Source organism: Protopterus annectens, chromosome 11.part0 (genome assembly GCF_019279795.1).
Source record: "Protopterus annectens isolate FY-2018-M chromosome 11.part0, PAN1.0, whole genome shotgun sequence".
NCBI classification, from domain to species: Eukaryota; Metazoa; Chordata; order Ceratodontiformes; family Protopteridae; genus Protopterus; species Protopterus annectens.
The window spans coordinates 1430382069-1430406425 of NC_056745.1; the positions used below are offsets into that span (position 1 = coordinate 1430382069).

General features: G+C 41.6%; 1 protein-coding gene across 1 annotated transcript in view; it reads left to right on the plus strand.

Moving 5' to 3' along the window:
* LSM8 (LSM8 homolog, U6 small nuclear RNA associated) overlaps nt 1-24357 on the plus strand; it is a 76638-nt gene that overhangs the window by 23813 nt on the left and 28468 nt on the right. The window contains exon 3 of the mRNA XM_044088726.1: nt 9594-9721. Coding sequence (XP_043944661.1) covers nt 9594-9721 — 128 coding nt within the window. The remainder of the gene's footprint in view (nt 1-9593; nt 9722-24357) is intronic.

Below are 24357 nucleotides of genomic sequence, written 5' to 3' on the forward strand. Positions count from 1 at the left end.
CCTTTGGTCTCACCCCAGGGTGTTCACCAAATGCATGGCAGTGGTTACGGCAAACCTGAGACAGCGAGGATTCCAGGTGTTTCCATATCTAGACAACTGGCTCCTTACTGCTTCCACCAGGCATCAGCTACTGTGACCCATGGATTATACCATCCAAACTTGCTCCGAGCTAGGTATTTCAATAAATTTCGAAAAGTCTGCATTGTTGCCTTGTCAGTCTATAACCTTTATAGGCGCAAGATTAAATACAAAAGAGCTGTCTGCAAAACTTCCTCTAGACAGTGTGTCAGACATTCGCCGACATGTGCAGGTCTTACTACAGTGCAAGAGGATTCAGGCCAGATTTGTACTAAAAACTTTGGGTCTCATGGCAGCAGCAATCATACTAGTTCCCCTGGCTCGTTTTCACATGCGGTTTCTTCAGTGGATGCTCTTTACCTAATGGTCTTTTCAACAACTTCCGATGTCTCAACATAATCACTCAATCATGCAAAGACCACCTGGCTTGGTGGATGGTCTCCCCTCTAGTACTCCAGGGCAGACCGTTTGTTCTTCCTCCTCCTCCTGTTGCCACGGTGACCACGTATGTCTCCCTGATCGGGTGGGGGGCATTTTCAGGGCAGGACTGTCCAGGGCACTTGGCAACCTCTAGAGTACCACCTGCACATAAACGTCTTTGAGATGAGAGCAGTGCTTTTAGCATTGCAAGCTCTTCAGGACTCTCTACCCACCGGGACTATTGCAATTCAAACAGACAGTATGTCTGTAATGTGGTACATCAACAAGCGGGGCGGTACCAAGTCCTATCCCTTATGTCGAGAAGCACTCAGACTCTGGCAGTGGGTGATCTCCTCTCAACGGTTTCTGATAGCAGCGCACATCCCCAGGAAGTCCCAACGTCATAGTGGACAGGCTAAGCAGAGCTATTCTCATGCCTCATGAGTGGTCTCTCAGTCAGTAGCGGACAAAATTTTCCGCAGATGGGGTCAACCTTGCTGCGACCTTTTCGCAACTCCTCTGAACAGCAAGTGCGACGATTTCTTCACTCTCTTCCCCCTTCCCGGGCACTCCCCCAGAGACGCTGTAGTTCACGATGGGCCCCGGGGCCTTCTCTATGCATTCCCACCCTTTCCCCTAATTCCCAAACTAATTCAGAAGGCGACTGCATTGGGATCCAGGATATTCCTCATTGCCCCTTACTGGCCTCGATATGTTTGGTTCCCATTCCTGCATCATCACCTACTGGAGCAGCCTTGGAATCTGGACCCAGTGCCAGACCTCTTGGTCCATCAGTCGGGCGGGCTGCACCAATCCCTTCAGTCTCTCAACCTCACAGCTTGGTTGCTCCACTTCCAACCTTAGCCAGGCTTCCACATATTTCTCAGCCGGTGCATGAAATCATCCTTCCTTCGCACAAATCTACCACCAGGAAGACTTATGCTAGTAAGTGGAAACGTTTCTCTTTCTGGGCAGAGGTTAGGAATATAGACCCCTTTACAGCCCCTGTCCATCACGTTCTAGATTTTATTAGCAGAACTTTTTCAAGCTGGTTCCTTGTCTGCCACCATTAGGGTCCAATTAACTGCTATCGCAGATTTCCACACTGGCCTGTCAGAAACCAGCATCATGTCCCACAAACTTTGCAAGGCCTTTCTTAACGGGACTATTTTGCTTAGGTCCCCGGTCAGAGATTCCCCGCCTCCGTGGGATTTAAACTTGATATTGGCTTCCTTGATTCTCCCTCCTTTTGAACCTGCGGCTTCCTGTTCCTTAAAATTACTCTCCTGGAAGACTCTCTCTTTTTAGTAGCCATCACCTCAGCTAGGAGAGTTTCGGAACTTCAAGCCCTCTGTATATGTCCTCCTTACCTTGTGTTTCACAAGGATAGTCTCACTCAGGACTAATCCTTCTTTTCTGCCCAAGATACCTTCTGAAACAAACCTGAATCAAGCTATTGATCTACCTGTCTTTTTTCCTAACTATTCGAACAAAGCTGAACAAAAGTTGCACCAATTGGACGTTCATAGGCAATTACATTTTTATTTGGATAGGAATAAGCATACAAGAAAATCAGACCAACTCTTCCTGTCCTATGCTGAGGGCAAACAGGGCCTGCCAGTTTATAAAGTAATCTTATCCAGGTGGTTGTCCTCTATTATTACTTTGATTTATCAGCTGAGACATAAAGAACTCCCTACTAAACCTAAAGGTCATTCCACCAGAGCGTTAGCTACTTCGGTAGCTTTTCATGCTAGACTACCAATAGAATCTGTTTGTGCTGCAACCACATGGACCACTCCTCATACCTTCATTTCACATTATAAGTTGGATATGGCCTCTAGGAGTAGAGCTGATTTTGGTTCCACTGTGCTCAAGAGTCTGTTCCGATGAGCCACCCAGGACTAAGGTGCTAGGGACGCTGTCCCAACCAGCAAGAATGAAGGCGAGATAGACAACTTAACATTTAGAAGTTATGTACCTACCATAACGTTCCATGTTAGTTGTCTTCTTCTCGCCTTCTTTCTTGCGTCCCACCCTCCATCCCCCTAGCCTGGACAGACCGAAAAGAGTCCCTTTTTGAGGCCTTCTTCCTCTGGCTGAGTCTTATCTGGGTTACTTCCTCCTCTGTTTTAGTACTGTAGGTAAACCTTGTAGTTTGGACAAGTGTCCTTAAAATTTTTTCTATGGTGTTAGCTCTGCCAAACGAGATCTGGGTATCTAGCACCAAGCATTGTGGGATAAGGAGAGGCCTCGAGCCAGTAAATAGCTCTTGAGCTTTAGTAGATGGCCGAGTCGGAGCCGAGGATCGGCTCCGAACCCAACCAGCAAGAAAGAAGGCGAGAAGAAGACAACTAACATGGAACATTATGGTAGGTACATAACTTCTTAATACTGATTTATAGTTTTTTATATATATTTTTTTTATATAGATGATGTTTTGCTTAAATGTAATAAGATAGTTAATTAGTATGGCATTCTCATTGGTGCATAGTTTTTTAAATATTGACTGTTTTATGAAATGTTTGTCTGATGAAGTGGTTGTTTGAGTGACCATGAAAGCGCTAACCTGTTGTGATTAAATTAGTTGCCTTTTTCTGCTGTGTCAAAGTGCTTTTTCTCTTTTTTTACTTTTATACTCCATGCCAGTTACAGCATATATGTCCTAAAGCATCATGTCCTGTGTTGGAGACTGATAGCCTAGTATTTACATATGAAAAAGACCTGTGGTTGACCAAGTTTGTGGTGCTGGCATTGACTTCCCAGATGATGATAACATATTGCAAGAGGGTCTTGCAGCAACAAATAACTGATGCCAAAGTCATGGCCTTAAGTTAAATGCAAAAAAAATATATATATTGTCATACCATTCAGCAAAAACACAGCCCCTACTGATTATCACATCAACAGCAACCCCCTAAGCACACAACCTGTGATGAGAGACCTAGGTACTCGGTTTACAACAATCTCACAATTGACATCATGTAGCGACAGTGATCAGAAATGGATTTTACTAGTTATTTCTCATAAGTAAAGTGATTGCATCCAGAAAAACGAGGTTATTACCTCTCTGCACTCTCTCTCATTAGACCAACAATTGAGTATAACACCCCATTTGATATGTACCTCTCCAAACACCTATGCCAACTGGAAAAGCCACAGAAATACTTCACAAAGAGATTTTATGGCCTCCAACACCTGTCCTATGTGGACAGGTTGAAATCACTATCACTGTACTCGGTCTCATACAGATTGTTCAGAGGTGGCCTGTGTCTCGCCTACAAGTCAATATTGGACCCTGCCCTATTAGAGATGCTCCATATCCATAAGTCTTAACTTCTCGCGCATTACCTAAATCTAATGTGTGACCTCAACAGAACCTGCTGGAGAGACAGGTTTGTCTCCCAGAGGCTGCCTCATCTGTGGAATAAAATTTCCATACATGTCAAACACATAGTACCTTGCTGAACCTCTTCAGGCGCAACCTTGATAAGTGGATGGGAAACCACAAATTTGTCCCAGGGGTTCCACCTGTGTCCCTCATTGATAGGGGTGAGAGGTGCTGACTGGGGTTTCTTTTTTGGGGATAAACTCTTGGCTAGGCTTGTAAGGGCCCCAAGGCCATTAGCCAAGTAACCTCCTATGAACTGTGTGTGTGTGTGTGTGTGTGTGTGTGTGTGTGTGTGTGTGTGTGTGTGTGTGTGTGTGTGTGTGTATGTAATGTAAATATACAGTACGGTGGTCCTGATTTTGGTCTAAATGCAGGTTTGTTGAAATCTGTTTGACAGCATTTGGCCGATATATGCAGATGTCTGACAGGTATGTGAGATTGACCATCCCCATGTAGGGAAATATTCCCTTTCCCCAGGCATTTTGTAATCTCACAGTTAGTATATATAATTTACAGGGGATGTAGGAGGCGCAGGTGGACTTGCCCCCCTGCAAAAAAGTTGTGTGTGTATGTGTGTCTGAATTGTATGCATTGAGGTTCTTCCTCTGTACATGCGTGGTAACGTCTCAACCTTTTGCTATTGACATTTCTGCCGTTGACATATGGGCTACTCGACTAAAGTGAGTAGACCCATATATGTGAACCTAAGATTACTTTATGCCAGATCCATTTATTCTGGAATTCCACCACTGTTTTGATTTACATCATTCTTGAGGAAAACTTTTAAATTGTCTCTGTGGGAAAAAAAATGCATTTCGAAACTTCTTCCCTGAAATGTCCTTACCCTTTTTATACTTTTACCCCTTTGCTACTGACTCCTCTGAACAAGGTTTCCTTTGCAGACTTCTCTTTTCCAGTAATTGTTGTGCCTCCTTTCCCTTGAATTATTTTGTGCCTTAAACACACTAATCCTGATCCTTGTATTGAGGCAAGGATTAAGTTTGGGAAATATGGATCCCCTCTAAAGTTGGAAGGATAATAATTATGAATTTTCAACATTATGAAACTCAGGATTTTTGATCTGGCTATTTTGTCCTTGGCCTGAGATGCTGTGATCCCAGAGCTGTTTAAGGTGGGGGTGGGGTATGGTGAGAAGGGGAATTCAATGCTGTTGTCAAAAAAAATAAAGAAAGAAATAAGGGCCTTACTGCTTATCAAAGGAGTAAGTTCATGCTTGCCCATCTAGTTGTCAAGGCAGAAATTGAAGGAAGCTGAAGTATTCCTACTTGTAATGCAAAGGGCGGTTGTTCAATAGGTAGGGGATTCTTTGGGTGACAAGCCTATATCTGCAAGAGGTCCTGTTTATATCGCCATATTTCTAAGATTGAAGACTCCTAGTAGACAGGATCTCTTATTATTTGGAAGATGAAGCTTGGAGTGAGGCTGCCATTGTCAGCTCAGCTGGCATAGCTTCTGCCTTAAAGGAGGAGCCTTTAGAAGTGAGCCTAGTGTTCCACCCCTGCTGAGGAATCTCTGGTGGTAAACTACATTGGTAAGCTTGTATATGCTTCAGACACTTTTGTGTTCAAGCCCTCCATTGTCTGATGGCTGCACCCTGTTTTCAGCATAACCTGGCAGATATGCTAAACAAAGATGTCGCATGGTAACCTAGAGCACAAGTTAAAGTCCCAGGTGGCAACTTTAGTGAATATTGGCACGTATATGCAAATGTTACATTAAATAGTAGACAAAGCAGCCTGTGTGGCCAGGTCCAGGATCAGTCTCCCACATTCTGCACAACTCTGGCACTGTAGCTTTGTGGAAAACTTCAAGGCAAATTTCATTAATGCCCCTTGTCGTGGATCGTCTTGAGCCCCAAGTGAAAGAGAATTTACAAAAGAGTGAGCAGAACAGATAGCTGCTGTCAGCTATTGGAGTAGTTTTCCGCCCTCTCAAAGAAACTTCTTTTCTAATCAGAGGGGGTGTGCTTTTGTGTTTGAGATTCATTGTTCAAGAAAGCCTGACAGAAACCAGAACAGGAACCATCTTAGAGGTATGGATGGTCTGCAGAATGTGGTACTAAGAAAGTAGAACAAAAAACAACTAAAAAATCCAAAAGGAGAGCCAAACTGTAGGTAGACCAACGCACTGTCCAAACACAAAAGTGTTAAAGTGATAAACCAGCAACGGCCAAGCAGTGAACCACAAAAAATATATCCAAAATACGTTTAATTGAAGCGCTTTTCGTTTGCAACAATGTGCAAACTTCATCAGAATGAATGTGTGGTAGCAACAGTACAGGTTTTATACAGTCAGCTTAATTGTTCATATCAACATAATTGAAAACAATTAATAATAATTAATAGTAATTATTGACTTCCAATGGACGCATTGCTGTTAAAGGTACAAAACCTGAGAAATAATTACTATTAAATGCTAAAAAAATGTATATATACATATATTCAAAAGAACCACTAATGATCCTGAAAAGAAACTAAACTCAAGTAAATTTCAAAAATATTTAAAAATATTCAACATATATATGTCTAAATATTAAAATATAAAAAATATATATATTATTATTTAAATCAAACTGTCATTCACGAATTATACAAACAATTGCATGAAGTAGCATTTACCTAAAAAAAAAACATTAAAAACACCCATGTTCTGTGTACATAAGGAATTTAAAAGCTAATGTACTTAATACTGCTTACTATCTTTTAAGACTAAGAATACTTAAAAGACAGGCTATAGAGCATGCCTCATTTAGACCAGGGGAATGGTAGGATTCTAGCCTAATTTGCCACTGAAGTTCTAATGTTAGTAGTTTTAACGCAGTCTGACCACCTCTAATGTCATTGTATACCTGGTCAATTGCTATAAATTTGAAGTGGTGCGTAGGATAATCCAAAATGTGCTTAGCCAGTGCATTAGTAGTTTTTGCTTTCCTAATGGCGTATTGGTGTTCGTAGATGCGTTCTCTAAACTTCCGTTCAGTTTTCCCCACATAGTGGGCCTGGCATGACTGACACTGCGCTAAATACACCACCATCTTAGAGTTGCAAGTGAATCTATGCTTAAGTTTAAATAATTCATTGCTAACCACAAATCTATTAGATTCTACAATGAATTTACAGTAGTTACAGTTGTGGCATTTAAACATCCCTGGGCTCCTAGTTTGTAATGGTTTCATCTCAAACCATGATTTAAGATTCCTACCTTTTTTATACACTACCAGGGGGAAAACTCCCAGTTTCGAGGATACTAATGAGTCTGTTTTGAAGAGATGCCAGTTTTTCTTAACAATGGACCACACAATAGAGCTGTCTACTGCAAACGTTGTGATAAACCTAGGAGGATTTTCCACTGCTGCACAATTAACATCATCATTCTGTTGGTCAAGAATCATGGTAGAAGATGTTACTTCACTACTCCCCTTCAACTGTAGTAGTGGTACATATATGTTAAGATTTCTTTTCGTTTCGATTTCACTTATAAGTTCTTCAACAAGCTGGATGGGATAACCTCTACTGAGAAACATCTTTTTTAGTGTACCACATTCTACATGGAAATCTTCATCCTTACTGGTGATCCTTGCCGCTCTGACTAACTGACCTTTCACCACGGTCCGTTTCTGCTTAAAAGGATGACAACTGGTAAAATGAAGACATGTGTTGGAGTGTGTCGGTTTTCTATAAATTCTAGATGAAAAACAGGAAGCGTTCACATCCTTAGATAGCAAGATGTCAAGGTAAGCTAGTATACTATGCCGAAGGCAGAGCAGATCGGGAGAATGTCCAAAGTTACTTTTTCAATGGGTCTTTCATGCTACATTACCTTTAGTTATGATAAATGTAGCAAAACCCACTGTATGACCAGTTGCATCAAAAGCTATATTTAAATCCTTTTTTGTTTTCAGGAGGCCATCTGCTGAAATGAAGCTTGTTTGCATAGGTTCGTAAAATGCTGTAAGTTTGATGTGATTTCAACAAAACCCACTGTATGACCAGTTGCATCAAAAGCTATATTTAAATCCTTTTTTGTTTTCAGGAGGCCATCTGCTGAAATGAAGCTTGTTTGCATAGGTTCGTAAAATGCTGTAAGTTTGATGTGATTTCAAGGTCCAGGACAACTTTTTGAGACTCAGTTGTTGTTAATATTCTTTCATAATGTAAACAAAAGGCAGCAGCAGGGATTTACTTTTTTGAAATGAATGAACTGAATTGTGTGAGATACAAAAGTCTTGTACTTATTTAAATACCATTAGATTTTCATTATTCATGTCTGTTCATTTCAACATACCCACCATCATCATCACTAGACAAAAGTTCACGTGTGAGGGCATCTGAAAGGGTATGCCCTTAAACTATAAAGTATATAAAGATTTCCAGTTATGCTGATAAAAGGGCAGGGTCAGTGTGGGGAGACAGGAAAGTGTGGTGCATTATGAGAGATAGAGGAGGAGAAGGAATAGACTTTGAGCCTAGGAGAATATGAAAGGTACCAAGTGACTGTTGCCTGAAGCATACCAGTCCTGCTGCTGAATTGAACAGGCATGGATTTTGAATTTCTAATACTGTGATACGTACATAACCTTTATATCTGTATAGGTAGTTTCATCTCCATTAACACCCCCCCCCAATAGCACTTGTTATTGGAGAGTTCTGAGTGGAGAGAAACATTTTCTGGCTTAATGTTTTAATTTTCTTTGCTATTTGAAATATAGAGATGGACTCCATAGATGCCAAGCATTATGGGTGAAGCATAATAGCTAAGATGTCCAGGGAAAGTTTTAGGTTCTGAGTGAAATCCTGATGATCATAGTCCTGTTGGTGACCGAATTGAAATTGACAATGCAGATTAGTTTTTGTGGTAAGAAAAGTAACTTTTCTAAGAGTTATGTTAGAGGTTCCTGCCTTTAGATATGCAGGATATGGTTTCTACATGGAAGCTTGACAGTTTAGTAGAAGTAACCTGAAATGTAAGGCTGCAGTAGAAACGTTATTTGCATTTAGGTTGTTGTGAAGGCAAGATGATGGCATAAGAATTATTTTTGTATCGATTGCTGTTCTAGATAAAGGATATAACATACGACTAGTTGGTATGAGGGAAAAACTCTGTAAAATTATGAGATGTAAAAGATGAAGTAATACCTAAAGCATGATTTTGTGACAGGTGAGGATTGCATGTTTTCCGAAAGAAAGATTAGAAATGTGGAGTGCATTATTTTTTATGATGGAGGAAGTTTGTTCTTTTTAACTGAAAAAAGGAATGTAATTCCATGAAGCAAAATATTATAGAATTTTGTATTGTGTTTTTAATGTGTTTATCTTTTAGAAAAAATATTACCATAATTTTGTGGAATTTTTAACATCAACCTAAACTGCCTCCACCTTGGGCAGTCGGTCGGCACTTCTGTTTCACGACTCTTCCATGGGAGGCCCCTAGGAAGTGCTGCAATATTACCAGCAGCAAAAATGCAATCCTATGAGCCACTGAAACTGTGCTCATTGCTTCTCAGTTGCGTTTTTATTTTTTTGTCAAACTGTTTTATGTAGTAAACATTTTTTCTAGTAGTAGTATTAGAATTTAGTGGTATACTTTGTCTAGTTTAGACTTCTGTTTGGTAATAGCTTGCATACCCCTCAGTGTAATAAAATACATTATTGTTTATGTATTAAATACATTTTCTGTTTTTCAGGGAACATTGAAAGGATTTGATCAGACTATTAATCTAATTCTGGACGAAAGCCATGAACGAGTATTCAGTTCAACACAAGGTGTGGAACAAGTCGTATTAGGATTATATATTGTAAGAGGTGATAATGTGTAAGTACCTATCTTGCTGAAATGCTTCTAAATTGTTTCATGACTTCTGTGACCTGGTAAGAAGCAGGTATTTAACTTTGGTCTAAGGCATTATACATCTGTAGTTTTATGAATGGTCATAAGAGTGTAACACAAATGTGTGTAGAAGGGAAAGTTGTACGTTGATTTTTTGAAAGCAGAGGAGTGCTGTTCTTTCTGTAGTATGATCAGGACTATAAAACAATGTGAACACTTTTTCCAATGTTAAACACTTCAGGGTCAGTTTGTTAAAACATTGTTGCCAATTTATCGTCTACATTTTCATTTTAGATAACTTAAGCAGAAATGTTTAACATTTTTGCCACCTGGAATTGAGGTATGACAGCTTCATAAGCCTAATTTTAGATAAGAAAAAGCTAATGTGCAGCATCGAAAAAACACAACATTATCAGCATTTGTGAAACTTTACTAAGACGACCATTCTAAAGGCTAAGCAAAACTACTGTACCAGTCTCCAGGAAAACCATAGTAAAACTTTTCAGCCAGATAAAATAAATCACAAGTAGGAACACAAAAGAAAGATAAAGGATGCGCAGTGAGCCAAATGTAAAACGGTCCAAAATAAGAGAAAACAAAAGCTCGCTACTCCATGCATTAGAAACCTTTAATGTAATCCAAAAGCAATGTCAAAATACAAATGTGTTTTCACCTCTGCTTCATCAGGTAAATTAAAAAATGTACTGCAACACCCTCACGCATAGATGTGGAAAGTAGTCCCATGTTAACTGATGTCACAATCTCTTCAAAAGCTTTCAAAACTCAATGTCTCAGAACCTTTTTTCTAAGTACAGGTTATAGGGCGCAAGAATAGCATTTAAAGTTGGAGGTTTATGTTCCTCAGGTTCAAGAATCCATTTAAATTCTACTTTTTCCATATGTTTTGTAATATCACCACCTCTAGGGGTCTGATATACAACATCTAAAACTTGAAAATTAAACCTGTTAATTACCTTGCTTTTCCACATGACAAGCCAAAATACTGGTCTGTCTACCTTTATTTATATCCAGTCGTGCATCCACTCTCTGAATGTGCGATTTCTCTTTCCCACATAACATCACATTTTTTACATACTAAGTAAACTAAATGGTTTGTGCTACACTCAGCATAATGCCTAAAGTGATATGTCCTGATTTTAAATTGACATAATCTGTGGTCTTTAAACAAGAAACATATTTGTTAAATTAATCATGCATGACATAGGCAATCATACATTTATATAAACTAAACTATACTGACAATTTTAGTTTCAAACATTATATATCACTTAAAATCTATCCAGCCATTGTCATTCAAACCCTGCTTTCTTTTAAACCTCTTCCCTCCTGTGCATGTATTGGTCCCACAATTCCCATGTTTTTCTGTGTAATTTGCTCCTACCTCTTCTAAAGATCCGAATTCTAGTTGTTTTATCTCTGTTACTATATTCACTACTTCTAGAACAGTTGGTTTAGACTTTGATTTCCATTTTCTAGTAACTGCTTTTTTGGCAGCCACCATAATTAGACTCGGCAAGGCATTATTATATCCAGACAGTTCCGATTCTGTATCAGAGCTCAAAAAATCATTTCCTTAGTTGCACCAATTTGCTTACCCAATATCTCTGACAGAGTAGTCTGTAGGGAATCTAAAGTCTGCCAACTCATTGCCTTCCCAGAAAATATGTTCCCTATTACCTCTTTCTTCCTCATCACACCTCCAACATCTGCTGTCTGCCTGAAGAAAAATTATTTGGAGTCTACTTGGGGCATAAAAATACCTGTGTAAACACTTCCAAGCAAAGATCCTAAATCTTTAGACTGTATTGCATATTTGGGAGACGTACATACATTCCCCCTTGTTTATTTATGAATTGCTTGTCCAGTCTTTCTTCCCAATCTTTTCTAGCCTCCTCTAATTCTTATAGTTACGGTGCAATGTTTTGTATGCTCTACTAGTTATTCCTTTCTTTAACAGCATCTTCTCTTCTAGATTCTACTAAACACTTTACCCATGCTATTTGATAGAGTAAGCTGGGAGTTTGAGCAGGGCAGTGGAAGCATTTGCATACAATGATAAAATCTTAATGTTGATTAGGAGAATATACGAAGGAATGGAGGCAACAAGTGGGTGGGTATCTCTCTGATAATATCTGTTTGTGCACAGTAGCCAGGCAGGGGTGTCCTCTTTCCTCTTTATTTGTGCTTTATTTAGAACTATCTGCAAGGAAAAAATGAGACTGAGAAATTCAAGGATATAATTGGTATGGTGTTCAGGAAAATTTGTCTCTAATTGCAGATGATATTAGTTTATACCTGATAAAACCAGAAGTGGACATTTCAATGTTGTGGAATATTTTGAGGCAGTTTAGAATATTTTCGGTTTACAAAATTAATGAAGCTAAAACACAGGCAATTGCTGTAAATTATGTACGCAAACACGAATTGGTTCAGCAATATCCATATTTATGTGGACATAGTAAAATGAAGTACTTATGAGTATGGATTAAAAAGGATTCTGGAGTGGCAGCTAATGATATGTGGGAAGAGACTAAAAAAATAATAAACTGAGAAACTGGAAGCTCTGTTAAACCTGTTATACCTGGACCTCGCAAAAGCCTTCGATACAATACCCCACTCGTGCATTATAGATAAGCTCACCAGCTTAAATATAAACCCCTATGTCACTAGATAGGTTGCAAACTGGCTCAAGGACAGAACCCACATAGTTAGACTTGCTGGAGCCATGTCAGACTCCAAACCAGTTACAAGTGGCGTCCCACAAGGCTCAGTCCTGGGACCTCTCTTGTTCAGTATATATTTCTCGGAGGTACAGGCCAACACGGAAGGACTGTGGCTGACCAAGTTCGCAGATGACTGCAAACTAGGCGCCATAATTGACTCTCCAGCCGACACAAGCATCCTACAAAAGGGCCTCATAGAAACAGACAACTGGTGCCAGAGCCATGGCCTCAAGCTAAACGCCAAAAAGTGTATAGTCACCCCCTTTGGCAAAAACAAAGTGCCCACAAATTACCACATAGGTGGTAATCCATTAAGTACAGAAGAAGTAATTAGGGACCTGGGGACCCAAGTTGATAGCAATCTCTCATTTGAAAACCACGTGGCCAAAGTGGTTAGAAATACATTTTATATAGCCCACCTAATCATGAAGGGATTCACATCTAGATCAGGGGAGGTCATCGTGCTTCTTTACTCATCCCTCATCAGGCCCATAATTGAGTACAATGCCCCTTTTGGGATGTACCTTACCAGACACCTGCAGCAACTGGAAAGACCCCAAAAGATCTCACCAAGAGGATCAAAGGGCTCAAACAGATGCCATATGCTGCCCGGTTAAAGAAACTCCAGCTCTACTCAGTGGCATACCGCCTGCTCAGAGATGATCTGTGCCTGACGTATAAAGCCATGTCCAACCCGGAATTAATGGACATGCTGCACCTCAGAAAATCCAAATCCCATCGAGCTACGCGCTCGAGAGACTTGAACCTCAGCACTGAAATAAATAGGACATGCTGGAGGGACAGATTCGTAACCCAGAGGCTCCCTTCACTCTGGAATAAAATCCCAGTCCAGGTTAGGCAGAGTCCCTCATTGACTCTCTTCAAGAGGAATCTTGATGAGTGGATGGGGGATCGTAGGTTTACCCCGGGTATCACTTCTGTGTCACTGTTAGACAGAGGCACAGTATACTAACCTCAAAAAAAGGCATAGCAAAATTAATTTAAAATGGGTGGCGAAAGCCAAACACACTCTGGCTAGGCTTATAAATGCCGCAGGGGCAGATAGCCTAGTATGAACCTCTGAATAGTAAGATACAAGCAGTTAAAATGTTTTTAGTTCCTTTAGTTTTATGCACAGGTCAGGCGTATTGTTATCAACCAGATGAGAAGTTGTGGATAGCAATTACTAAAGAGCTGAATGATTTTATTTGGGGAGGGGAAGACAGCAAGAGTCAAATGGGATAAGCTGATTCTTCTAGTTGAACAAGGCGTTTTGGGATTACCCGATTTGAAGGGGTATTTCAGAGATGCACAGTTAAGGTTCCTATATACAACACAATAGCTCAAAGTGGAAAGGGATGATGATGCAATGGGGGAGCTCAAGAAACAAGGAGAGACTGGGATTTTGGATGCAGATCCTTAAGGAGAATAACAGTAACCATACAGAATATTATATTCATAAAGTAGCAGAAGGTCTTCTAAGAACTAAGCCATCACAGAATGGAGAAAGGAGATTCTGCCGATTTATGGATGACTGCAATTAGGGATACAGACAGCCAAGAGGGGGCTGGAATTTATTGGAGAAAACTGGCAAAAGAAACGAGGTATTGGAAGCAGATAACTAGAGAGGGAAAGATGATAGAGAATGGGAACACGCCAAGAATTTATTTGGACTGCATGTTAGAGATTGCTTTCCCTGTCAAGGATTGATATCGTATAGAATTATATAAAATTCTACAGAACGAACTAGCCCCCCACCTAAACACGCTGTTCAACCTCCACCTCTCCACAGGCTACGTGCCCATAGAATGGCGCGCAGCAACGGTTCTTCCTCTCCACAAAGGAGGGGCCACAACTGACCCTGGTAACTATCTCCCCAGAAGCCTGACTAGCCTGGTCTGCAAGGCTATGGAGCGCATCATCATGGAACTCATTAACAAAGGCATTAGGAACCTCCAAGCCCAGCCAAAAATGTACCCTGGCTTTTGCCACCCAAGAAAACTATTTTCCTGTGCCACTGTCGAGCAGAGCCACAGAGGTGATCCCCGAGGTGAATTTCCTATTTCCCCATCCAATCATCAAGATTTTTCTTGAGAGCTAATGAGCTTTGTTTGATATAGATAGGTAGTTTATTCCAGGATATGGGAAGTCTCTGGGACGGGAATCTATCCCTCCGGCACGTTCTGTTTATTGTGGTGACAAGGTTTAGGTCCCTAGACAGTGTAGCTCGGAGGAATTGGGATTTCTTTAAGTGGAGCATGTCCAACAGCTCTGGGTTTGACATAGCTTTCACCTCTGAGTAGGCAATATGTGACGGAGTAAAGCTGGAGTTTTTTGAGATGGTCTGAGTAGGCAATATGTGACGGAGTAAAGCTGGAGTTTTTTGAGACGGTCTGCGTAGGGCATCTGTCTGAGGCCAGTAATCCTCTTTGTGAGGTATTTCTGCAGCCTGTCCAGTTTTTGTAGATGTCTTGTGAGGTACATACTAAAAGGGGCGTTGTACTCTATAGTGGGTCTAATGAGTGATGAGTAGTGGGGAACAATGACCTCTTTTTTTTTTTTTTTTGGATGAGAAACCTTTTGTGATGAGGTGTGCCACGTAGAAGGATTTCCTGACTACTGTGGTAATGTGATTATCAAAGGAGAGACTACTGTCCACCTGTGTCCCAAGGTCTTTTATCACACTTTCGGTGTTAAGTATACTATCGCCTATGTTGTAGTTCACGGGTACAGAGTTTTTACCAAAGGGGATGACAATGCACTTTTTGGCATTGAGCTTGATGCCATGGATTTGACACCAGGCATCTGTCTTAGTGAGGCCCTTTTGTAGGATGTCCACATCGTTAGGAGTTTCGATTATGGCTTGTAGTTTGCAGTCATCTGCGAACTTCGTTAGCCAAAGACCTTCTGTGTTAGCCTGTACTTCAGAGAAGTAGATACCAAACAGGAGAGGACCCAGGACTGAACCCTGTGGTACTCCCACTTGTCACTGGTCTGAAGTCGCATTTGGAGTCTGCTACTTTCACAGTGTGGGTTCTGTCAGTGAGCCAGTTGGCAACCCATCTTGTGACACAGGGATTTATACCTAGTTTAGTGAGTTTATCTATAATTCCCAGAGTGGGGGATGGTGTCAAAAGCCTTGGCAAGATCTAGATAGGCTGTGTGAACCACCTTACCCTTGTCTACAGCTTTGGTGACTGCTTCAAAGAAGTCTGTCAGGTTTAGGAGACATGATCTGCCTTTTACAAACCCAAACTGGGTGGGGTCCAGAGTTTGGAGATTACCAATGTCTTTGTTTATAAGTTCCATGATGATACGTTCCATGGCCTTGCAGACCAGGCTCGTCAGGCTAATGGGGCGGTAGTTCCCGGGTTCTGTGGTGGCTCCCCCCTTGTGGAGTGAGATAACCATCACTGTGCGCCATTCAGCAGGCGCAAAGCCTGAGGTGAGGCTATGATTGAACATGGTACTTAGGTGGGGTGCCACTTCATTCTGTAGTTCGTGTAGAATGCAGCTTGAGATGTCTGGTCCCATGGATGCTGTGTTCTTGGCTTTGGAGAGTGTGGTTTTTACCTGTGCAGCTATGATTACAGGAACTTTGCATTCTTCCGGTATAGAGATGGGCTCTTTAGGTTGTGAGAGGGGGGTAAAGTTAGCACTGAACCTATCTGCCAGGATGTTGGCAATATCAGTTTGTATATTTAGTGCCATTGTGCTGTAACTCAGAGCAGATCTGAGTGTTGCCATTGAGGTTCTTGATATAGCTATAGAATGCTTTGTGGTTGTCTTTAGAATCCATGGCGATTTTTGTTTTCGTAACTAGCTTTGGAGGATTTTATCAGGGATAGCAGCTTCTTACTGAGGCCGACCAGGGAGCTCCTCCACTCATGGGATTTTACTCTCTTGCAACAGTTTCTTCCTTCTGTTGTACAGTTTGTTTATGGCAGGGAACCACCAGATTGGCTTCCTTTTTTTGGAGGATAGAGTCTTGGTTCTGTATGGGATAGCACGATCCATGCACTCATGTAAGTGCTTAAAAAGTGCAATTGTGTAGGATTCAGTAGACGTAACTGTGTTGTCCATCTGTATGGGTGTCATGAAGTTCACCACTTCTGTCTTAACAAGCATGAAGTTGGCTTTGGAGAAATTTTTTACCATGGTTTCCTTAATGGGGGGGGGGGCGGGGCAGGATGTGGATATCTAGGGTAATTAGCATATGGTCGGATCGGACCAATGAGGCGTTGACTTCAGGTGTGGAACACCAGTCACTCATGTTGGTAATGACTAGATCTAGAATATTGTTGCCCCTGGTGGGGGTGTGGTTAAGTTGATCTAGGGCATTGGCGTTTATGAATTCCAGAAAGCGTTGAGCAAAGGAGTTGGTACATGAGTAGTTTTCCCAGTTAATGGTGGGATAGTTGAAATTGCCCATTATTAGGGTGTTTGTTTGAACCCTAATATTTTCCAGTACATCAAGAAAAGAGGATTGGGAATCCTGGGGCATGGTGGGTGGTGTGTAGCAAGCTACAATTTGGATTGCAGTTTTGCCCAGAGTTAGTTGCACTTGGATAACGTCAGCTGCATTATGCTGAGCAACTAGCCTGGAGGTGTGGATATCCTTAATGAATATGGACACACCTCCACCTTTGGTTTTCCAGTCCAGGTTATATGGCCGAAAAGTGTGGTATGAGTTATATCCTGGTAGTGCAGGGGTGCTCTCTGGAGCCTTGAACCAGGTCTCGGTCACTGCACAGATATCGATGTTCTTCATTTTAAGGAGTGCCTCGAGTTAGTGCATTTTGAGATTTAGACTTCTAGCATTGAGTAGCATCACCCTCAGTTTTTGCTTGCCTGTTCCTGTTACGGTGGTGAATTTGTCATTTGAACCTTGCCTAAAAAAGGCACTATAGGGCCGGCAAGAACCTTAGCCAGTATCCGGAATCCCAGGGGTGACAGGTGCAGGCCATCTCTGGCAAAGCATCATGGTCTATCGACCATGTCATCCCAGGCAGACAGATACTGGATCCCTTTAGAATGGCACCAGAACCTTAGCCAATATATATATATAAGCTTTGTTAAGGGCAGATCATGCCTACTAAACCTGGTTGACTGCTTCCAGACAGTCACCAAGGCCATAGACGAGGGAAAGGTGGCTCACACAGCCTACCTTTACCTCGCCAAGGTTTTCGACACCATTCCCCACTCGGGTATTACAGAAAAACTCGCCAGCCTGAGCATAAACCCCTACTCCATGAGATGGGTTGCCAACTGGCTTACAGACAGAACTCACATGGTAAGAATAGCGGGCTCCAGGTCCGACTCTAAACCAGTCACAAGTGTTGTCCCGCAAGGCTCGGTCCTGGGACCCATACTGTTCGGCATATACTTCTCAGAAGTACAGGCAAACACAGGAGGACTATGGCTAACCAAGTTCGCCGATGACTGCAAACTGTGAGCCATAATTGACTCTCCGGCTGATACTGACATCCTCCAAAAAGGCCTTACTGAGACAGACACCTGGTGTCAAAGTCATGGCCTCAAGCTAAATGCCAAAAAATTCATAGTCATCCCATTTGGGAAAAACAAAACATCCACAAATTGCCACATAGGTGACAGCCCCCTTAATACAGAAGAGGTAAAGAGATCTGGGGACCCGGGTAGATAGTAATCTCTCCTTTGACAATCATATTGCCAAAGTAGTTAGGAAATCCTTCTATGTGGGCCATCTAATTTCTAAAGGGTTCGCATCTAGAAATAAAGAGGTTATAGTGCCCCTCTACTCGTCACTCATTAGACCCATCATAGAGTACAATGCCCCATTTGGGATGCACCTCACAAGATACTTCCAACAGCTCGAAAGACCACAAAAGTACCTCACCAAGAGGATTACTGGTCGCAGACATATGTCCTATGCAGCCCGACTGAAAAAACTCCGGCTGTACTCAGTGGCATATCGCTTACTCAGAGGTGGTCTCTGCCTGAGTTACAAAGCCATGTCCAACTCAGAATTGATGGACGTGCTCCACCTAAAGAAATCCAAGTCACTGCGAGCCACGCGCTTTAGTGAGCTAAACCTTGCCACAACAATAAATAGAACATGCTGGAGGGGTAGATTCCTGTCAGAGACTCCCCATGCTTTGGAACAAAATTCCAAATTACGTCAGGCAGAGCCCCTCACTGACGCTCTTCAAGAGAAACCTTGACGAGTGGATGGGTAACAGAAAATACACCCCTGGGATCACTTCATTGGCTCTGCTTGACAGAGGATCAGTTAATTAATCAATGGGGCAGCGAAAGCCGACACACTCTGGCTAGGCTTATAAATGCCCTCGGGCAGATAGCCTAGTACATATATATATATATATATATATATATATATATATATATATATATATATATATATATATATATATACACACATAGCTAATGCCAAGCTTCAGGAAGTTACTTGTCATGTGGTACACATACTGTACAGTATGTGTGTGTGGCTAATGCTAAGCTTCAGGAAGTTGTCATGTGGTACACATAATGTACAGTACGTGTGTGTGTGCGTATATAACAGGAAGTTACTTCCCATGTGGTACACACACTGTTTAGTGTGTGTTGTGTATGTATAACAGGAGGTTATTTCCCATGTGATACACATACTGTACTCTATAGTGTGTTTGTATATGTATGACAGGAAGTTACGTATTATGCGGTACACTTTTTTTTTCTCCACAAGCAGAGTAAAGACTTTGTGTAGACTGTAAGCTTGTCTGTTGCTTCTCTGTTCGAAAAGCCTGATGAACATCCAAATGTTAAGTGATGTCAGACGTGAAATATATTTGCAGAACTGAAGAACTGTGTTTTTGGCAGATGAAAACGTTAGACGTACCAAATTCTAGTTAATTTAGAAAACAATGCAGCTGCAGCTAGCAGGAATTCTGTTCCCTTCAATACAATTTAGCAGGATACTGAAAGCTTTGGAACCAGAAGTTTGAACCCCCCCCCCCCCAAACTTACGGTGGAATAGACAAGAAACCAGGGAAAGGTATACTATGGCACATTCTTCATTCCACCAGAAAAGAAGTTTTAAAGATATTTAGAAGTTACAAATTTCAGAAAAGAATAGGACAAAGTACCAGCAATTACAGAGGGGTTAAGAAATTATTATGAACCAGAAAAGACCTTGGTGTTTTATTCACTCTTTGTTCTTTACAAGGGCAAAATATCCTGCAGAATCTTTAGATGCTTATTATATTGAGATGAAAATCAAGCCAGAGTTTGAGTTGCATGATTTAGAAGAGCTAGAGTAGTTTTATGATATAAGAAATAAGGAAACAAGCAGCAGGCTGTTACGAGAAGCAGACCTGTTTTTATCGAAAGTTGTTGATATTTACAGTGATTGCCGTTACGAGAGCGTACTCAAAGGAATTGAGGATTGAGTTCATACAAGATAAACTGCGAGTCAGAAAGGTGAAAGTGACAAGGAATAAAACCATAACTGTGAACCAGAATGACCAAAGTTCGATTTGTGGCTCTGACAAGAGTCTGGGAGGAGAGGTAGAGTCTCAGCTTCTGCCATTGTGCCAAGCCAGGTTGAGGAATTTGTCACTATTGAAATAAGGCAGTAATGGATCATACCTGTAGCAACTCATAGGCTGGGAGAAGCATGGGCCTGACCCAGTGATAGTCACTCTTGTGCGAGTATGCATGCTCCATAGAAGTAAAGAGGTGGTCCTGCAGTGATGCAGTTGCTGCTGTCAGCATCAATGAGATACTACAAACTCCCCCTAATGGCTGCCTGCAAAATAGCCATGCCCTGGTTAGTACTCCCCTGATTTGGGGAAGTAATGGGCTCCAGTTACTCATGCCCAAGAGGGAATAAGTGGGCTCTAAAGCTCCTACCATAGAAGAGACTAAATGGGTAGCCACAGCAGTGGCTCGATGGTTGTTAGGCAAAGGGGATAAAAATATACACTAGCCCTGGCCTTGTGGCAGAGAGAGAGATTAGTAGCATGAAGAGCCTGGAACATTCCATGCTGCATTTGGTATACTGCTTGAACTGGAGGTCATGCATGCATGGAAGAGTGCATACATTTCCTATAGGCAGACATAATGGAGCTCGCAGCGGTTCCATAAAGTGGTGAGTTTGAGCATGCTCCCTGGCAGCAGTATGATTCTGTAGCAGCATCCTTTAGCTTTTTGCCACCTCTGAATGTGGGTTGAGTAGAACAGGGAGAAGTTAAGGCAAATCCAGTAGACCTGGTGGATGAGGAGAGGTGTTGGAGGCAGATGATGGATAGTTCTGGGAGCTAGGGAAAAAATTAGACAAAGTGAAAGTGAGTTTTAATGAAAAAAAGCCCCATGAGGTGCACTGGAATTCTGGTACCGCTGAAGGTCAAATGTTGTTTAATGGGTGTGGCTGCTACCACAAGAGAAAGAAATAACCTGCATTTGATCAGTGTTGTAGAAGCTATAGTAGAAATGATTCATTTCCAAAGGTGTATATAAGGAAAGACCAGCATTGAGAAGCATATGCAAGTTGTTTATTGTTGCTATTAAAATCCAAAAAAAATTGAGGGCACCACATAATGAGTAGTAAAGTAAAAACTTTTATTCCAGTGCCTTTTCCTTACTAGGAGGAAGTCTACCCGAGTTGCATGTTGGCCACTCTTGTATGTCGTTTTGTGAATCTTGTGACTTGTCTCTTTCTGAACCATGCATTGGCTACTATCCAGCCATTTGCCAGAAGAAGACCAGTGGCGTTTAAAGATCAACCTGAACTCAGATTTCAAGAGATTTTATACAATTATTTGGTAATTAAATATCCTCTCTTTCCCGTAATGTATGGGCTCCCTAAAGTTAATAAAGAACCTTATAGACCACCTATGAGACCAGTAGTTTCAGTTAGACGTTGGTTGACCAAACTCCTCTCCCTGTATGTTGAGAAACAACTTAGACCAGTTCTCGATTCTGCATTGACTGTTCTTAGGGATACAAAACACTTTTTTACAAGGTTTGTTTTAAGTAACTTTTTCCTTAAGAGTTGATGATGAGTTATATATGGTCAAAGTCGATATTACTTCACTTTTTACTGTGGTACCTAACAGTTTATGTCAAGACGTATTTAAATGAAAATAGTGAATACACTGGCAATCGTATCAGTCTGATTTGTTAATGCTTAAACACAATTTGTTTGTTTGGTAATTATTATTTACAGAGGTCAGGCATAGCGATGGACACTTCGTGTATGAACAGCTATACCAACCTAGTTTTAGGTCAATGGGAGACCGTGTACATTCTGTCAAATGTCCATTTTGTAGATTATATAGCATACTTATAAATATTTTGTAGATTGTTTTTATTTTGTGGGAAAGTTCCAAAAAGAGATTGTTGAATTTATTAATTCTTGGAATAGTTTGCTTAAATTTATCATGACCTCTTCCACTAGCAAGATAGATTTCTTGGACATTTCTGTAAGTAGGACTCAGAATGGTCATTTTTGGAAAGCATGTAGAAAGAACAACAAACTTCATAGAAAAAGCATGCATCCGAGTCGCATTTACCATAGTATAGTGAAAGGACAAAGTTTGAGAATTTCTAGATTGAATTGTAACAATGAAGACTTGGGTTATTAGCGTAAAGAAGTCGATGAGCAGTTGAATTCCACTGTTTTTGACAGAGGGGGAGAGCAAGGCTGTATTTTTTTCTGACTTTGAGGCATTAACAGCATCCTCTTGTAAAATTGATAATAATTTGATAAAGAGGAATGTGGGTAAATGTTTATCTTGCTCTTCTGATGTCAGGTTGATCTTTAAACACCACTTGTGGTCTTCTGGCCAATGGCTTGATAGTAGCCAATATATGGTTCAGAAAGAAAGACAGTCACAAGATCACATACAAGAGTCGCCAACATGCAACTCGGGTAGACTTCCTCCTACTAAGGAAAAGGAGTGTTTTTTTTTTCAGGGAAAATTTGTCTAAGTTTTCAGTTGCATTTTTTTTTTTTTGTTTATTTATAGTAGTTTATTCTTTCTCTCTTTCATCCGCTTCCTTTTTTAGCTGCCAGTAGTGTTAGGGTTTGTATAGTTTTGCCCTCCCTTCCTTTCAATACGTTTGGTGCCTTTTTTTTATTTCTTTTTGAGCTCCTCTTTTTCAGTTTTCTTTTGTCTGTCTGTTAATTTTGGTAGTGTGTGTGTAACTGTGTGAAAAGGGCAAGCATACGGGTTTTAAAAGATGCTGCTGTTGTGGATGCAAGATGCAGAACTCTGACGCTACACAAGAAGTGTGTGTATTGTCTGGGATACAACCACCTCTGTTTGTGCTGCTTTCAACGCTCTGGCATTGGCGGATCACCAGAACAAATTTATTGCTGAAAGGTGTGGCCTAAGAGAGTCCCTTTTGTTTTGGGCTCCCCTTCTTTTGGTGGCCACAAAGAATCCGAGGAAAGCCCCTTCTGCCTCCCTGGGTGCTTCTCTGGCAACACCAAAATGGTATAGGCATTCATATCGGAGATCTCCGGATCTGAAGCTCCGTTTTGGATCCATTGTCTCAAAATCCACCCTTGGGTGCCGAGGTCTCCTCAAATTGGAGACCCTTGGGTCCTGTCACTGTTACCTGAGCTCCATTGGCTCCCTCAGATCCAAGGCAGGTCAGCCAGTGGTTGAGCCGACATGTTCGTCTGATCCAGTGTTAATTATTGAGGACTCCCCAGCAGAATCTTCATGGGATCCAAAGCATCCGGCTCCCAGGCATATAGGGGTCATTCCCTGGATCGGGTACAGCATTTCAGGCTTGTTGGCTGTTGGTGAAGCACCCACCAAGAGGAGAAAACGCTGAAAGAAGAAAGGAGCCACTTTTGAGATTTTAAGTATTTTTCCTCTGTTTATTTGCTACGTTTTTCTGCATAGCCGCCTATTTTGAGCATTTTCTGGCTTGTTAAATTTGATTTCTGCATTAGTAACTGTAATAGGGAGGCAAGAAGCTCTGGTTCCAGAAGTCTCAGGGTTCCTTCTACGGTGCTCCAGAAGATTCCTGTTTCAGAGGCAGGAGCAGAGGATTCAATGGCATATGCAGCCCTAGAGGCAAAGGGGGTCCTCAGACACGGGGAACCCTTCTCTGAGAAGCCATTTCAGCACCCCTGAGATGTTGCCCAACTGTTCTGCCCTGAAGGCAGTCTGGGATCGTTTTTCGTTGCACCCAAACACCTGGGCCATCTATAACAAATGATCAGTGGGTGCTCAAGATCATATCCAGGGTTTATTACATTCCATTTTCCCAACCTCCTCCATATCCTAAGAGAGTTCTTCTGACGTGTCACCCAGTCAGAGAGAACTGGCCCAGATAGAAGTTTTAGCACTTCTAGAAAAAATAGCCATCCAGGAGGACCCAGCAGGACAAAAAGGATCCAGAATTTATTCTCGCTTCTTTTTGGTGCCAGAAAAGACTGGGGACTTGCGTCCAATTCTAAACCTCAGCAATTTGAACTTATTCATCAAGAAGTCAAAGTTCTGGATGGTCACTGTTTAGTCCACGCTGCCACTGTTGCAGAAGGCCGAATGGATGTGCTCCATAGACCTCCAGGACACCTACTATCCTATCAAAACAGACAAGTGTTCCAGGAGGCATTTGTTCTTCTGGACCAGAACCAGTCATTTCCAGTTCAGAGCCCTACCATTTGGACTTGGCACAGTCCCCAGGAGGTTCCATCGCCTCAGGTGCACCTCATCCTCAAAGCCTTGGGGTCCATGTCAGTGGCCATTCCTCTCGTTTTACTAGCAAGATATATGTGAGTGCTTCAGTGGACACTGGCAGTGCAGTGGTCCATTCTGTGTCATCTGATGTCCATGCCAATTCCATTGACACTTGTTTGCAGATGGCACCTGTAGTGGT